The sequence below is a fragment of the Sceloporus occidentalis genome, unplaced genomic scaffold (assembly GCF_023333645.1).
Source record: "Sceloporus occidentalis isolate IW3139 unplaced genomic scaffold, rSceOcc1.0.p SCAF_28, whole genome shotgun sequence".
Classification (NCBI taxonomy): domain Eukaryota; kingdom Metazoa; phylum Chordata; class Lepidosauria; order Squamata; family Phrynosomatidae; genus Sceloporus; species Sceloporus occidentalis.
Genome location: NW_028317008.1, coordinates 6,546,842 through 6,565,379, shown reverse-complemented (window position 1 = coordinate 6,565,379; position 18,538 = coordinate 6,546,842). Strand labels below are relative to the sequence as shown.

General features: G+C 37.3%; 1 protein-coding gene across 1 annotated transcript in view; it reads right to left on the bottom strand.

Annotated features, from left to right (window-relative positions):
- LOC149299755 (cilia- and flagella-associated protein 54-like) overlaps window positions 1-16,337 on the bottom strand; it is a 128,537-nt gene extending 112,200 nt beyond the window's left edge. The window contains exons 1-11 of the mRNA XM_089486038.1: window positions 16,183-16,337; window positions 14,096-14,201; window positions 11,940-12,083; window positions 11,364-11,535; window positions 10,733-10,791; window positions 9,364-9,507; window positions 7,736-7,849; window positions 5,536-5,637; window positions 4,592-4,793; window positions 3,276-3,374; window positions 156-268 (exon numbers count right to left, since the gene is read on the bottom strand). Coding sequence (XP_089342164.1) covers window positions 156-268; window positions 3,276-3,374; window positions 4,592-4,793; window positions 5,536-5,637; window positions 7,736-7,849; window positions 9,364-9,507; window positions 10,733-10,791; window positions 11,364-11,535; window positions 11,940-12,083; window positions 14,096-14,201; window positions 16,183-16,337 — 1,410 coding nt within the window. The remainder of the gene's footprint in view (window positions 1-155; window positions 269-3,275; window positions 3,375-4,591; window positions 4,794-5,535; window positions 5,638-7,735; window positions 7,850-9,363; window positions 9,508-10,732; window positions 10,792-11,363; window positions 11,536-11,939; window positions 12,084-14,095; window positions 14,202-16,182) is intronic.
- Window positions 16,338-18,538: the final 2,201 nt, after the last annotated feature.

The following is an 18,538-nucleotide window of genomic DNA, read 5'->3' as shown; positions in this document are numbered from 1 at the left end:
TACACAGGCCACATGTCACAAAGCATTACTAAGGGAAACATTCTGGTGTTCCTTCGATGGTACTATGAAAAGCCCTTTCTAAAGCAGTATATTTACTTATAAAAAGGTTCTGTTGAAAGGCTTGTGCCGTGCGATAATCCACCTGGTTTGATTACCTGTAGAAAGGTATAGATTGGTGCGATAATAGAGTCAAATGCATCCCAATGCTCATAGCTAAAAGCCAGCTTGGCAAACTTCACCACAGCTTCTGCAGAAACCGCGTCGTCTCCTAAATTCAGACACAGAAAGGAAAATAGCTGAAACATCATATATTTCCAAATCCATACACTCGCAATAAAGCCGCGTTTTAATTGCACTCGGTTTTCATATGTCAAAGCACTTCTGTTGGTGGCGGCGGGGGATATGTTAAACTAGTTTGAGACAATTCAATTTTGCCTTTGGTTGTTTCTGGTGCCTTGTGAATTTCCAGAATGTCTCTTCTTGCACATATGTTTTTGAATGATTCATTTCTTTTTTACTGCAGTTCATTTATCTTGCCATATGACATTAAATCATCAATTATGCTGCATGCTATTTTCTGTCCTTTGTCTATTCTTCCGGTTAGACACACAGATAATGTATGAACAAAATGCAGGCACAAACTTGTACAAATGCAGTGCAGATGCATCACAACAGATATTAATGTATCCAGCTACCAGGCTTAAGTCCGTCTCTGATTGGTTGGTTCGTGCATCTCGCTTTTCTGTACATGTAAACGTTCAGTTCCAACCAGAGAGCATTTACAATGGACACCAAGTCATCCGTTAGGTAATGGTAAAAAATGGTGGCTTTCCAGTTTTGATTTAGTTATTGAAACTTTTTTTATATGGAAGTTGTTATTCTTCCGAGTATAAAAGCCACAATGTCTAGGAGAAAGTCTCCCTCCTACTAATATTAGTACAGTAGTTTGCAAAGCAGCCTAGTTTGTCAGTGACATTAGTCACCTGCAAGATGTCTCTCAACTTTGTGCTTTCATTACACAAAAGACTACTAAAATACTAAGCCTTTCCCTTGGGATAGACTATTGAAACTCCCTATTAACTGGCTTCCTGTCTGCGGCCTTTCACCACCCAATACATTATGGACAACTCTGCCGGACTCCTTCTCTTATCCTATCTGTCGTTGTCTCCTACCGCACTGTGCCGGTCCCTCTACTGGCTCCCGGTCCCCTCCAAAATTAAGCTCTTGACCCTTACCTACAGAGCTCTTAACAACAAAGTGACCACCATATCTCTTCTCTTATCTCCAAGTACTTCCCTAACCACCTCTTTGCTCTTCCCACTTGACTTGAATCTCTCTTTGGCTGTTATCTCCTCTTCCTACTTGTGTATCCAGGATTTTATCCATGCTCGCTAAAATCATGTCTATTCAGTTCTCCGTACCTTTGAGATCTATATGTCTCTGACTTCTCCACATCACGCTTACTACAATCAAAACATCCTGGCTCCAGTGTTGGCTCTCCATCTGTCTCATTATTACTCAAATCCCCAAACAAATTGTAAGCTCCCAAGAGCAGGGTCCTCTTCTCTTTCTGTACCAGTAGTTCAGCAATCCTATTGTCCTTTTTGTATATTGTTTTTGTCATTGTTAATTTTCACACAACCGAATATGCTAGCACTGTATAAATGAATTTAATATTTTGAACCCAGCCACAAGGGAGATATACTTGAGGCGAGCGCATACCCAGTACTGCTGTCTGACTAAAAGGCTACTCAGTGTTTAGCTAGAGGGTCACCACACATTACAATACACGGTCATCATCCTTTTTGTCCTTTAAGAGTGAAATGCTACATATAAAGTGTTAATAAATGCCACTCTATCTGCAGGTAGCTCGTATTCATTCATTTACAAAATGCTTCCAGTCTTAATTCCGCCTTTTGGAGCAAGCCTTAACACTATGCAATTTAACAGCTGTAATTGCAGAAGTGGCTTAGACGTGGCTTACATTATCCCGGGTCCGACACCTCAACGTGCTGAAGAATACAAAATGCTAGGACCCGTTGGTTGCAGCTCCAAATGCTATTCATCTATAAAGCAAAGCCGCTTGTTTGTATGGGTGGAAAGAACACACAAAAAAGAATAAAAAGCAGCCCCCTAATGGGTAGAATATATGGTTAGTTATTTGGTAGAGTAGATTTTTTAGGTTACAATTGTGCTTAATACAGTGATAATATACAAGAGAAAAGAATGTTTTGTTTGTTCTTTTTAGCTCCATTAAATCTGTTTTAATGCACTTAAATTTCCAAACGTTAATTTTCTTTCATCTTTTACCATTCATTAAATTAAGAGCGAGTTATCTTGTCAAATAAGAAGTATGCTTAATAAATCAAATTCTCCCATGTTATGCTTTATTAAACACCACACATCCTTCATTTTAACACATTTCTGAAGATATAGTGACTCAGTTGACATTATATTTATGAATTACGCCATGCCTATCCCCAGACTGGTATTTAATGCTGTCACTGCCTTTTTTTCTTTATATTTTGAAAAACAAAGAGCTACTGTTCTGTTTTCTAAGCAGAAGCTTTCCAAAAATTGTACTTGGGCTTGATTTAGTATGTCTATAGTTTACAAATACTATAGACAGCATTTTCCATTAGTGTCGCTACCACGGTGTACCAATATATTAAACCAAGTACTTGTTTTTTATTAATAATCTGTTATGAGCATACTACAAATCAGTAATCTCAGTAGGCTACTCAACACTTCATTACAACACATCCCATTTTATTTATAGAGTGCCAGCAGATTACTTAGATTTGTTTCAATGGCAGGGGGAGTAAAAATTTACAAATTGAGAATAACATTAAAACACGTTAAGACTAGTAAATAAGGAGAAGAGGGCATTGCCCTTGTGTTCTTCTAATCTATTATTACATTTATTATTCTTCTATTTAACTGCAACATTATATACCTAAGGAGTCTGTCCAAAGTGTCATGGTATGACAATGCCTAACAATTATCATTTCAGAGAAATGCCATCTTTACCCAACCAATTTAGAGATGAAACTCACTAGGATGGCATACAATATCAGACTCTGGGTTTATAGTGAATTTACCCCTCTGTGTTATAATGTGTAATTGACCAGGGCTTGGCAAATTCAATAAGCAAAGGAGCCATGGTTCCTAACTGGTGTAAATGCTTATGGCATTTAAGAAAATCTGTCTGGTTCTTCACCCGACACAAGTCTATGAACCACTGCAGTACAATGATGGTAAGAAATACATATTACCTTTTACTGCGAGCTCAAGAAGAGACATCTGTTTGAGCAATTTACAAAGCTCAGTCTGGCAATTACCATGAGAGCTACGATCTGCTTTGTTGCCTCCACCTGTTAAAAACAATTTAGAAGACAAAGAAGAAAAATAATCGGTCAATTAGCACATGTTGTGTGTATTGGCTACAACCGGAGTGATATTGTAGTTTTGGAAGCTTAAAGAACAGGTTTGAGTTTAAAAAAAAAACACAAAAAAAAAACCCAGCCGATTTTAACTTTTAGTGTAGTGACCTGCATTAATTGTTTTTGCTGGTTGGTGGTAGATATGTGGACTAATCAGACATTTTATTTACGGTATTACTATAAACGTTTAATCACATAAAAAGAAAGAAACACTTAATAAAGCTTTTTTTAGGCAACAATTAAAAATTCTTAAATTCTTGAATTTTTAACTATCCTAAACTAATAGTGTTAGGAATGATGTTTCTAATGCTGCAAAAGTGTTTGATTCAGCAAAATGATTGGAATGGCACCTTTAAGATTCAATTGGGCTCTAAGCAAGATACCCAATTAGGTCCTATTCTTGCAGTTTTTCAGGGGATGGAGAGTCATGGTAGATATGTATAGTGACATAGGACCCCAAACCCTATTATTAAGAGGTGTGAGTAGAACTTTTAGTGGTTAGTGATCAGTTTTTGTGTTTAAATGGTTTAGTGAGTTCAGCCCTGAAGTCAGTGCCAGGGACTGCGGTTGCGCAGAAAACCATTTATATGCTTCTCTCTATATCTGGCACTAATGACCGACTAGGTCCAGTAAATGAGCACTTGATGTCAGAAGGCAGCTGGACAAACGGTTACAGAGCTATTTAAGCTGCTCCCCTGTCCCCTAGACCAGAACGGTCAAGCTGCCGTACGTGTATTGCAGACATCTTGGTCAGTATTTGGGTAAGACGTTTATAAAGTATATATAACAATCAACCCTGGAAGCAGACATGGCATGTTAATAAAATAGAATTAAATGCTTAGAAAATACTATATTTATTTGCTCTGTTTTGTTCATGCAATGCTAACTGGGAAATATCCATACATTGTGAACCCTTGTTGATAAGACATTTCTTTCATGGCATTCTGGGTTATTTTTAAGTGCACGTAGTTACCCTAGTAATAAAAGGATGCGGGCTAATTTTGTGAATGTAGTAATTATAAAACACTATAAAGATTTTTAATAATATGCAAGTAATCATTCTTATAATCAAAATGGTAACTTAAATAAATATTATATTTTTTGCAGATTTTTTTTGTGCCAGTCAGTGTTAATATTCGAAGGTTTACCTGATAGTATATCAGTTCCTGCAAAAAATAGCTCTGCAATCACATCGTGTATCTCTGGCTCATCTGGTACGGGAGGACCACCCTGTAACACTCGCCTGTTACTTTGAGATAGGGCTTCCAGGATGGCGAGAAATTGCGCGGCGGCACCGCCAGCAAACATCTCCACCAGGAGTTTCTCCGTGTTAGTACGTGGCCACGGAAACTGAAAGAAAGAGAGCGTGCAAAGTTTTATTATTCCGACAAATTGCCTCATTAACTTGCACTGCTTACAAACACGCTGATGTGAAGGAAATATTTTGTGGGGAACACAATCTGCGTTTCTGTAGCTTCGGCTTTCTGGCAAATAATTCAGCCAGCCAGACAAAATGATGATTAATTTGTGGTTAATATGCAATAATCTAACTGAAAGAGACTTTGCACTTGTAGACAACATGCTTTATGAAAATGAGATTCACAAATTCACATTTGGATTCTTCAGGCGCCAGCGTCTATAATGGTTATTAGGATGTTGCTTACAGAAATGCAAACGGTAATGGAATATGAGAAATAACAATTTAAAACGTGTTTTCAATTTACAGAACTCATTTTTATCCTGCTGTTTTATTATATATATATATATATATATATATATATATATATATATATATATATATATATATATAATTCATGAGGAGCATTAGTCCATTTGAAAAATTTTTTATGGGATTTATCCACTAAACAGTTCACATTTTATCTTACCACATAACTATACATTATAAAAGCCTAGTCGTGGTCAGTTTCTCCACATCGCTCAGTTGACCCCCCAATTAGGAATAGGTTATGTGGTAAGAGGAGACTTCTCATGTTACTGCAATTAATCCATAACCCTCTTTAGCGAATACAGCCCAATAAATATTGAACAATCATAATGAGCGACTATAAACCAGAACCGCATACAGACAAACCTTTTCTATATCCTTCAAATTACTCTTTTGTTTTGGTCGGAGAATGCCTTTTGGTTTTCTTCTGGATTCAAAAACTGCCCTTTTGAAGATCATAACAGCCATCTAATGAAACATAATGGATGTTAGTGAGATTGGGGAATTCTCAGACTGTTCTAATAACATCTGGAATCAGGCTGCAATTCCAACGTGACCTGCAGCTATTTACAAATGAGGCACACACTAAACTTTTTAAAACAGTTTGTTGAGTTTAATAATCCCAACCAAAGCGAGAACAATCTTGTATCCTAAGTGTGAATATATGGGGTTTTATTAAACAAGGAGTACATATTTTTACAACAGTAAAATATACAAACCTATTTGTAAGATTCACTCTATCATATGCAATACATTTCAATTAGGTCTCATGAAAAAAAAGGTCTCATGAACATTGAACGAAACCCAATAACCACATGATCAGCTGTTTATAATGAATCCTTGGAAGTCATAGGTGTTAAACTGCTTTTTACTGCTTTTTTTTTTTAATAACATTTACTAGGAACTCAATGATAAAGAATCCTTCTTTATCATTAAAAAGGGGGCAGAATAGCCTCTTTAACTGGTTGGATCACAGCTCTTCAGAGTTTTATTCCAGAATGTCCATAAATATGAGTTTCTGATGCTGATCATAGCTGCAAATGTGTAAAGGTCACAATATGAAGCTTATTCAAAGTCATCACAAATTTAATGATGTTTGAACGTGTCCACTGTTCATTTCCTACTCAATATGTCACAGTGGAAACATGATTAACCACATTAAAGGAGCCTTTCTTTTCTGGATGTTGGGTTATCCAGAAGGACCTGTGTTAAAACCATTGAATGTGAATATTCTGCAGCCTGTACCAATTTTGTTCATTGAATACCTAACTCTGTCTGTGTTACATATTCACATGGTTAACACGGTTGAAAAAAGCAAATTTGTTCCACTATGCTAAATGTTACTCATATGTGAAGTGTTTCATACACATATTCATTATTTTTCCCTTTCTTTGTACTTGTTCCAATTGTCACATCGTATGTGTTGCTGTTTGGGACTATATGGAGTTACTCCTACATGTTTATCGAGTGATGACTCCTCCAAGGTGACCCAAATTAACTTGTAATAATGGGTTATCATATCAGGTAATTTAAAAGAATTTATGCAATGATTACATAATTGGTAACACACCTTTCCTAAAATGAAAACAATTTCAAGAAGTTGCAGTTATAAAGTACTACATAAGTACAATGGACTTATAAGTTTACTAAATACAATATTTCTCAGCTTATACAAGCATGGAAAGTTGATAATTTTTAAAGCTCATCTTTAAAAAAAAAAAAATATATATATATATATATATTTATCAGATTTAATATGTTTCACATTTAATATGTTTCATTTTGGGAATTTTAGGGCTTATCTTTAAAATAAACATGTAGTATTGTGGCATCCATGTACGATGATCTCTCTCCAAAGTGTTCAATGGTTAAATAACATGCACAAGAAACTGCTTTCTCTTTGTGTACCAACATGCACTAAAAAATGAAAAACTGCATGTTCCTAACAGGACAGAGAAAATGGAACGCAAAATATGGCCATGTTTCAAAGACACAACAGAAAACATTATCTTATGTTTTTGTGTTCCTAGTTTTCTCATTTGTCAAATATTAGCCAATTGCTACAAAAGGAACGAATTGTCTATCATGAGACCATTCTTTTTAAGGAAACGATGGGATAGATGGTATGTTCTTGTTTCCATCTGATTATTGTATGGAGTGTTATACTCTGTTTGCTAGGAGCCATATGTAGCTGTATGTCTTGCTTATTTCCCAGTGTGATTATAAATATCTTGAATCCTGTCTTGTACACGAAGAGCAAGAGAAGCGCTGACGGAAGAGGGAGATATGCCAGAAACATCCAAATAAATCAAGCAATTCATTTAATAAAAATAGTGCATGATTCAAGTCAGTCAAATACTAAAGGGTAATGTGAGAAATGATTACTGTACAGAAAAGGTACTACATACTTAGAATAGACAGATGAAGTAGAACATGCAAAGGTAGAAACAGTATCCGGGGAAAGCTTGGGGAGTGGGAAAAAACTTTCCAAAAAAACTTATATGGGCCAGCTGGTACTTTTTTGCTGTACAGTAACTATGTATGTATCGCTTTGACCTTTATTTACCTTGGTTGTGGCTTCTTTGAAAGCATTTTTGCACTCTTCGGAATATGAGGAATCACTCATATTTTCAAGCTGATTAAGGTCATTGATCTTAACAAGAGCACGTCGGGCAAACACCTAAGGGAAAAAAAGGCAAAAAGCAAACATGTGACATCCCAATCGTACCCTAAATAACAATGGGAACAAGAGAAAGCCACTCAAAGGAACATTTTTAAGTGTGTTTTTTTTCCCGCACCTTGGGCACCTTGGCCCCCATATTTTCCCAAGTATCCGTGTTTAGGAAGGACCCAAATCCTTCTGCCCCTCTTTCCTTCTATGATATCCTTCTTTTCTAGGCGCTGTAATGTTTGCTGGGTATGAGTGCATTACTAAAGCCCCACATGCTACAATAGAAGTAGTTGGTGGGGGGGCAAATGCATCAGTGGGATTTTGCAGAATCTCTCCATGCGTTAACAAGGGAGGGGGGATAGATAATGTAAGAGTGAACTAGGCTATCAAACGCATTAAAGGGTTTATTAACATCGCATTGTTTGTTTTTCTTAAGAAGGAAACCTGCCTAATGTTTTTAGAGCAAGAAGGTTGTTTTGCATTCTGCTAGCAAACATTGTGCAATCACACCTGTACTTGAGAACTTGTTAGAAGCAGTCTTTAAATGTGTTTTACTGCTACTTGTCATGGCAGTAAATTAACTTAACTTGGGATAAAGATATGTAATGTAAACACTTGATGAAGGACAAGTAAAATCCACACCTAAACAGGAAGGTGTTTGTGTAAAAACAGCAGCTGTCAATATTTGATTGATCCAAAAATGGAATATACGCCTATTGTAAATAAAGTGTGACTTCTAACAGATAAATACACAGCATAGCGAAGGATGTTGCAGATTATGGAGAAAAACATTATTGGCACAAATAATCTGCTGAACGCACACTAGGGGGAGCCATTGAGTTATGTTTGCGTGCTTAACACACATTGTATCACCGTCAGTGAAGTAAACAGTTGGGACAGGTTAGCAGCACACAGGTCATTTGATCCACATGAAACACCATATCTTCACAACCATCTTTAAAAATCTGGCCACGTTTAATGAGGACTCTGAGGGTCTCTGGCAATGGTTCAGACACAAATCCCAAAGTACGTATGATCTGGATCTTCAGGCTAGTGAAGGGATATGATAGGTGTGCTGTAATGACTATGGCACACCTCAGTCACAGGTTTTAACCAACTCTTTTGAAAACTCTTTGTACCAAGTTAATTCCGCCATGATTCGTGGGCACGGCTAGGCAAACACACACAGTGTTCGTGACAAGGCTTTATGTCCATGGGGCTTTTCGTCATATATCCATCACTAGACTTGTAGGTGCCTACCCCTTTTTTAAGTGAAGCATCAGGGTAATGAAAAAAAGTTTCGGAAAGAGCCCAGTATGGTTTTGGCTTGCCCTGTTGTCACTGACTTGATGCACAAGGCTCTGGCAGGGAATGTCTAGGTGACAATAAGTACTACATGTGGTAAAGGAAAGCAACAAAGCAGCTTTCTGCCTGCAGAGTATGCATAAGTATAGTGAAGGATTCATAGGTGGAAATCTGATTGAACATCATGTTTTTGTTGACACCATGGCAAACCAGCTTACCTCTGCATGGACACTTGCTTGGCAATCAAAGTAGCACTGACAGACCGCTGTGTACAGGGTTGCTCTCCATGTCAGATAATGGACGGAAAGTAGTGGAACAGATGACTCCATGCATACACTAGCCCACAAAAGGAACTCAAGAGCCTGGAAAAAGAATGATTCATTTTGATAAAGCATTATCTCTTGGGTGACATTTATGGACACACAAAGTGTGCGAGTCTGCTTATAAGCATAATAATAACTGCTGTTGTGTTATATAAGCCTCACACAACTGTGACATTTATAATTCTGTATGCATACAGTACATAGATAACAATGTGTACTAACTACATAAATCAGGATAGATAACATTTTATTACACCTGCAAAGCCCCTGGCAGCCACTAGAGGTCAATGTTCGCACATAACTTTAATGACTGATTAAAAGTTCAGTTCTTCTCAGTTTTTCTTTTCTTTTAATCTTTTGGAAGGTTTTTTTAAACTTTGACTTTTCCCAAAATAGCCATAACTATTTGTCAATTATACTGCCAGAAAATGTCAGTCCTATTATTACCCAATAGTATTGCTGCTTGGGAGAGAAGGTGAAAATAGTCAAAACAGTTGTATAATCCCCAGCGCTTTACTACAAATGTGTACAAATATTTGCTTTAAAAGTGCTTAAAAGTTAAGAGGGTTTTAATAAACAATGCTGACATGTTGCCAAAAGCCGTGTAGTTCATAGGATGAGTTCATGATCCACGATCCAGTTTAAATAAATGTGGACTATAACTGATGTTAAGACAGAACTGCTATTTACCAAGTGACCTAACCCGAGTTAAATGTTGGGTACCTAAACGTGTTGCCTAAAGTTCACTGACTAAACTTCATTGATACAGGATTAATATGTATTGGCTAAATTTACTATAAAGATAAAAAGCAAGGAACTTTTTATCGTTACTTTAAAGCTGGTGAAAAGACAATATGTGAGTTTGCTGACCTTTCGCCAGCCTGTATCTGGAGGAACATTCATTGCAGCATGTTATGTGAGACACAAGTGTCAAAGTCCAACAGCTACAGCAAACAAGTAGCAAAATAAAATCACTCTCACAAATAAGTTATAAGAGTTTTATTTGCCAATAAAGGGCAATTGGGTATGTACAACTTGATCTGCGCCTCCCTACTTTCTTGAATTTATATTTCATACAAATTTCCCTTTATCAATAAACAATCTGTAGATTGTAAGCTCATTTGAGCAGGGCCCTCCACACCTGTTGTTATATACTACTTGTTATGTCCTGTTTACCAATTGTACAGCGCAACAGAGTTTGACGGCACTATATAAAACAATTGCTTTCAATAATAATAATGATTGATTTAACATTTTCAATTACCTTGGCTGAATGTCCACGAACCATTAAATGCCTGCATATGGTATATATGTGAAGTGTGCCTAAAATAAAAAAAACAACCACAACTGAAAAGCATGTTTTAATTTGACTGTGGACAAAAGAAGAGGGGATTCAATTCAAGGTACACATGCAAAAAATGTAATGCCAGTTGTTCCTATGAATTCCATTTACAAACTGCAAAATAAAGGAGCTTTCACCTTCTGCTCACAATTATGCTCCCTCGGGTCCTCAAATGAAGCCTTGCATACCCTTCATGTAGAAAGGAGACATTTTACAGCTCTCTGGGTCAGTCAGGGGAGATCAAAGGATCTCCCCAACCAGCCCATGATGCCTACTGCCCGCAAAAGCAGGACAATGAGGGAGCTACCTGGGATAGCAAGATACTGCCATGAAAACTGGGACTTTTGGGAGGTATGGCATTTTGGCATTGCTCATCAGAGTATGGGAAGGGCTCCTTCCTTCAGCTCCCAAAACTTAACCCCAAGGACCAGGTTTGTAAATGTGTTAATCATTTACAATTCAGTAAAATTATGCCCATAAAAATAACATAGATAAATATAGGTAAATAAAAAAACATATTCAGTTTTAATGGGACATCCGCTGTGCCGCTTACCATTGAAAATCAACCAACACAAATGCTCCTGGGGCAGGACTACCTGCATGACGAGCTGCAGAAAAGATAGTATACTGAGACATTTCTTCACCGATTCTTCGTTTTGGAGATTTGGATCGCTTGTCTTCACCAACTGGTACATGCAGATGCATCGTCCTTGCAAGGCATGGAACTAAGAGTGTTCAAAACAAAATTAAAGAACAAGTGAAATTTAATTTCTCAACACAATATAATTAATCCGGCCCTTACTAACTTTTATGTCCTTGTATATTCCGCTTTGCCAAAAAGAAAAAATGCAGCTCATTTTTAAAGGCATCAGTTGAATTTGGCAACATAACCTCTATAGGCAGCGAATATCATTTTTCTTACACTACAGAACCCTTTTCACTGCTTTAGTCCGGAGCTCCTTCTCTCAAGTGTAAGGGAGTACATGTTTGTGACTACACATTTGTTTTTCTACTTTTACCTATTCGTACATTGTAGATATTAAATTTCATCATTATGCAATGAAAACCCCAGCACAATAAACCCAAACTACTAGTAAAAGTACAATTAAAAGTAAACTTTTCAACATACCGTCAGGTCTGCTCTTTTATCATCTGTTCCGTTGGGGAAAAATGTAGTTTGAAATTGTTTCACATCCGTGACATTGTCAATATCTGTTGAACAAAACTGTTCGAGGTATCTTCCATAGCACTGATAAAGGGCCAATCTGTATTCCTAAAAAATAACCAAAAAGTGCAACACAAACATTTTATATGTCACTTTAGCTTAGTTTATGTCAATTATGCATAATACTCTCTTTTTATTTAAAAATAATTTGCATTCATTACACTCATTGAATTGTTCCATAACATTTTATTTATAAACACATACTGTATGTTAAGTTTAGGTTTAATAATATAATGGCTTTAAGGATGAACACATATTAACCCCCTCCATGATAATGATAACAATGAAATTTCCTTTGGATGAACATTGACTACTTGGAAGATTATTTATACAGAGCAATTCTGGTCCACTATTTGAAAATCACATCTCAGCAAATCAAATCATGGGCTTATCCGGGGGAGGGGGCAATGAGGCAATTGCCCCCTGAGGAAGAGTCCTAGACTTAACTCTTTATGCCCTAAATTTCAAGAAGGAGGCAGGGTTGAGCAGGATCACATACAGTCATGTTGCATGACCCCACAGGAGTAGCGCGGCATTGAAGACATGCTGAAGACAGGGTAAGCGAGATGCGCGTGTGCCCGAGTACATGTGTGTCTGTCTGCGTTTGTGTCTGTTGTGGTTATGTTAATGTGTCTGGGTATGTGTGTGCCTGAGCATGTGTGTCTGGGTATGTTAGCCTGTGTGTGTGTCTGGGTATGTTAATGTGTGTCGGGTTATGTTAGCGCATGTGTCTGGGTATGATATTGTTTGTGTGTGTTTCTTGGTATGTTAGCCTTTGTGTGTGTGCATGTTAGTGTGTGTCTGGGTAAGTTAGTGTGTGAGCAAATGTGTATGCATGTGTGTTAGTGTGAGTATCTGGTTGTGTGTGTCTGGGTGTGTGTTAGTGTAAGTTGCTGTGTGCACGTGTTTTAGTGTGTCTGGTAGTATTAGTGCAAATATCTGGTTGTGTTAATGCTTGGATGTGTATGTTAGTCTGAGCATGTTAATGTGAGTGTTTGGGTGTGCTTGTGTTACTGTCTGTTAGTGTGAATCTCTTTTTGTGTAAGTGTCTGAGTACATTAGTGTGTGTGTATCAGTATGTGTGCATGGTAGTGTTGAGTGTCTGTGTGCATTTGTGTTGTTGTGAGTGTCTGCACGTGTGTATGTAAATAGAGTGTCCAGGTAGGTGTGTTAGTTTGAATGCCCCTCCCGAGGCCAGGCTCTGGATCCGCCCCTAAATCAAATGCTACTGCTGATTGGGACATCTGATTGGTTGGTATGATGATAAGACCTCTTTACTAGTTTGTTCCAAAATTCCTTTCAACCCCCCAACTCAATAAAAAATAGCAGCCTACAGTATATCCAGGCCCTTAATGTTGCTTGACTCCAATGCTTAGTACTGCTACACCAGTGCCAATAAAATGATGTACGCACATACACTACCATTCAAAAGTGTGGGGTCACATAGCTGTTTTCATGGAAAATTAGGAAATTTCAACTGTGCTAACATAATTGCAAAAGGTTTTTTTAATGATTAATTATCCTTTTTAAACATGGATTAGCAAACACAACGTGCCATTGGAGCACAGGAGTAATGGGAGTGATAAAGAGCAACTGTACACTATCAAGATATGCCATTAAAAAGTAAAGTCGTTTTCAGCTACAATAGTCATTTACAACATTAACATCTATACTGTATTTTCTTTCAAAAAGGAAATCTCTACGTAACCCCTAACTTTTCAGTGGTAGTGTGTATGTATGAACAGAATAGTAGAATGCTTTGGAAGGTGCAAATTATATTGTTCCCAGCGGGATTATATTGTTCCCAGGTTTGATCCCCCCCACCTCATTCCTGGGGGGGGGGAAATCAAACCTTATAATAAAGTACTTCTCATCTTTTAAACCCTTTAATTTACTTTCTGAATCATTTCATAGTATTTCCAGTTACCAGTTCAGTATGTTTGTAGATATGTTACAAAAAATGAAAACAATAAATAGAAAATATTGTAAAGATTTCAAAAAGACGAATGTGTGACTAATTGAAACATTTGCTTTTTACGCTATTAATAACCTTGACTTACTTTGAACTGAACAAGACTATCTCCAACTTTAAGAAGCTTTTCTTGGTAATACCAGGCAGGCAGTCTGGATTTGTACTTGACCCAAATATGGAACAATGTATTGGCTCTGAAAACATGATAACAAGAATATGAGACACGGGAACTACTGTGTATAAAGAACATTCATTTACAAAAACAATTACAGACATCCAATCCTACATTTGTGTAAGTGCTTAAACTGTAGTGATAAAGTGCAGCAGAATAATAAGTGCCATAAGGGCCGTAGACAGCGTGGGGTTAAAAACTGAGCTGTACATTATTAGTGCCAAACATCAGCATGCTGACCCTAAGAGTTGGCCCTAAATAATTCAAACAGCCAGTGAGTTGACCCTAAATAATATAAACGCCAGCATGTTGACCCTAAATAACATATAGTTAAGTTGATGAGTAGAAGTGTTTAATGAACTATCCCCAATAACCAGACAAGCATCTTCCATCTTTTTAAGATGGGAAGCCATATACCTTTCAAGGGGATATGCTTAAGGGGATTAGAGCAGCAACTATTCATTTAAATGGCAGGCAAAGATAGGCAACCCCAGTGATGGACCCCAACAAAATGAGCCACAAGAACATTGAGCAGACCACTCGTGTGCCATCCAGCCCTACCCAAAACACATTCACCGAGACAATGCAAAACACTGCACAGAAAGGACGCAAGAACACTATAGATTTTTTTTCCTCTAGAATTGATTGGTATAATCTTTAAAGATGTTCTGGAGCTTCCGGGTGCAGACCTCACAATATCTTATACAGTAGGGGAGTAATAATAACAATAACATGGGGTGGGTAGGTCTTGGTGCTTTAATAATAAAATCAGTCTTCTATGAAAATGTATGCTGGAAGGACAAGGGCACAGGGTGTGTGGCGGGTGAAAGGCTACATCCAAATATAACTGTTGGCTTTCCTGATGTTGTATTCACACAGACGGTTGCTGACTAAGCATGGTGGGAGTTATACATGTAAAAGTCTGGCTTTGCATCAATGGAGTCATCAGCCGAGTATAGGAGTGATGAAAAGTATAATGAAGGGGCATTAGAAAAATATTTTTTATAGAAATCAGATCAAAGGTCAGTACCATAAAGTGTTGTATTTAGGGTGGATTAGCAAATATTAGAAGGGATAAGGAAATGGTGAGGTTGCTCAGTTTTTGCTGACATGAGATATAGAATTACACAAGGGGACTGATAATGAGAAATGACAGCAAACATACAACATGATCAGGACAAGAAAACTGCATTTTGAGTAATAATATCCAGAGCCCTGCCTTGGAATTAAAACACATACAACTGCGTAATGCTGAATTAAACATAGACGCTAGAAACCCTTATAGTCCAGATGAGCGATCACACCTCCACTGAAAGCATGGGCTGAGAATGAGTGATGATGTATGGGCATGGACCTAAAGCAGCCAAACTGTCCATGTACTCCATAGGCAAGATAGCAAGTCTGACCTTTTCAAACTAGGTTCATTCGAATTGCTGCATCTTTAGAATTCATTCACGTGCAGTCTATATGCTGTCAATGCGTATTTATCAGGGATTGCCCTGTAGCCTATGGATTTCATACACAGAAGTAGGAAATGGTCGGTGTCAATCCTATGAACAGACACGATACAAGGATTTTAAGTGCTTTCAGCATTAGGGTATCTGCTGGCATTATTAAATGTAATAAGAAGAAGTAGAAGAAGAAAATGTTACTTCATGAAAGGCTGAACTAATGACATATTTATTACTTAACCAGATGAAAAAAACTTTTTTAATGCTTATTTGAAGAATAGTGAGTAGATTTCACCCTAAGTCTTGTGGAAAATGGATACTGTAAGAGAAGAACCTAATTAATGAGGCATCTTGTATCAGGCAACTGAAAATATGCTAGAGCATTATATATACACACACATTTCTTCTCTAAATGGTGCCCATTATGGATGTATGTATATATATATATATATATATATATATATATATATATATATATATATATATATATATATTAATTTTTTGCGCCGTATAGTTGTGATGTATGTGCAGTAAACCATGCGCTAGCGTTACCCTCTCCTGTAATGCTTCTGCTGCCTTTCTCCGCCGGCCGATCTCTGCACTTTGCGCATGAAGCCGAGCAGCTCTTTGATTTCATTTTCAAACGTTATTATCACCGGATTCTTGTGGTCTATTTCACCGTAAAAAATAGCCGGTAGCGGCTCCATAGCGTAGTTTATTCCCAAGCAGAACCGACCAATATCGCTATAGGAAGTGAACGGCTGGCAACGCTACTTGGAAACTATCTCCATAGCAACGCTACACACAGGCTTTCCAGAAAGAGGCTTGGAACGCTGCACTCAAGCAACAATTTGGCGGCAGTGTTACAGTTAGGTGGCGCCATGTTGTGTAGCCACATTGGCAACTGGATTCAGTCAAATTGAATGCCAGACTCAGTATGGAAAATACAGCATTATTTAAATAAATCAGTGAAATTCAATAAGCAGGAAATGCAAAAATACCTGAGATTCAGTTCAATTAATGTTTGTGTGAAGAATTATTATAGTCACATTTCCCTCAATTACTAAGTTAAATATGCAATTTGGGAGAGGAGCTCTGAGAAATACATCTTAATCTTATTGGATTGTTTGTAAAACACAAACTTAAAGCGGCATAATTGAAATAGCATTAATTTACTATAGCAAGTGATGTTAATTAATGGCTGCATTATTTATTGTACTTACCTGGTACTTGCTAGCCTCTTTTGTCTTTCTACATTTCAGATGCATATGGAATGGTGGGAGTTGTGGTTAAAACATCACAAACCATATATACTGTAGATTCTTTATCAACCTCTCATAATACTTATTGTAATAGGGTGGGTCGAATACAGGTGGAAACCTTAACCTACACTCACCACAAGACAACGCTGATACACTTATTATTGCATGGTGACTCGGTCTAAAACTGAGTGTGTTTCTCATCATTTTGGCTACAATAATTATTTTTTTTATTTATGAAGTGGTATCATATTCTGTAGCGGTGTACAATGGGTCAAGGGGCATGGTAGTGGATCAGAACAATTTGAAGTTACAGAAACAAGAGGAAACGAGGGCCCTGTTCAAACCAGCTTACAATCTAAAATAAATTAAGTGTAGTATCTGTGAAAAAGTGAAAAACTTGGTCTTAAGGTCAAGACAGCTTGAAGCCATAGGTCAAGACTGTACTGGCCATCTGGCACACTGGGCGAGTACCACAGTGGACTACTCACCAGTGCGGTAGGCTGCTGGATATGTCCGGCTGAATGCTACGTGAGCATGAAAGCGTAGTGTACACTGAAGTCATATCTCAGTCCATTAAAGAGAGTTATTCCGAGGCACAGTTATTGAGCTGGATTCAATTGATGGAGATAAATTAAAACATCCCTTTTTTCATCATATTACTTTCATTACATTTTGGGCAATACTAGTTATGAATGCCAATTCTCCTCTATTCTTAAAAGCTACAAACTAAATACACGGTGGTTTTGTTAAAACCCAAGTAAATTATCTCATTAAAATTCCATACAAGTTAAGTAATGTATCCGGTTTGTGGTATTTACCACTGGAATGGAGTAAACAAGGTGACAGACATTTGATCCCTTTCACACTACTTTCTCACAGTTTTACACCCTAGCACCTGCTCTGTGCACATTCCTCTACATCACATCATAATAGTCACCTAATCCACTTGACCTTTACATTTTCATAACATAAGCTTTAGTTACAGCATATTGTATAATAGCAATGATTACTGTTTTCGCTTTAGAATTACAGTATTTATTTTTTATTGGGAGGTGATGGGCAAATTCTGTCTCTCGTCTACAGAGATGGTTTTGGGTGCTACCTGTATATGGAGACAAATTTGTTGGTTAATATCAACGTTAACTAATTTTAAAAAGACCCCTCCACCCATAAAATTCCACTTTGCACTGCATTTTCATCCTCTACGGAGGCACACAATGATGACATTCCTCAGATGATCAGTTTTGGGGTCGTGAAGTGAGCAGTCCTTCTCACTGCTCCTTCCAATGAAAAGCTCTTGTTTTTTTGATAGGAGAGTATAGTTAAGTAGTAGTTAGCTACATAACAGTTTAAATTGTTACTTTGACCTGGTTGTGATAACAGCTTAACAGACACACTGTTTAGTAAAAACAATGCTTGCAGAGGGATCAAGAGAAACTTATTTTGCATAATCCCCTGGTTAGGCCTTTTGTGGTAGCCGGTGTGATGCCAGAATATGAAATAAAATAGTAATAACACAAATAAATGATCAATATGTGGTTTTATCTAAGATGTGATCATTTTCTTCTTAAGCAAAACCAAAAAGCTGCCACATTTGTAACCCAAAAAATTCAAGTATATCTTGAGATTAATCAGAAGCTGACACT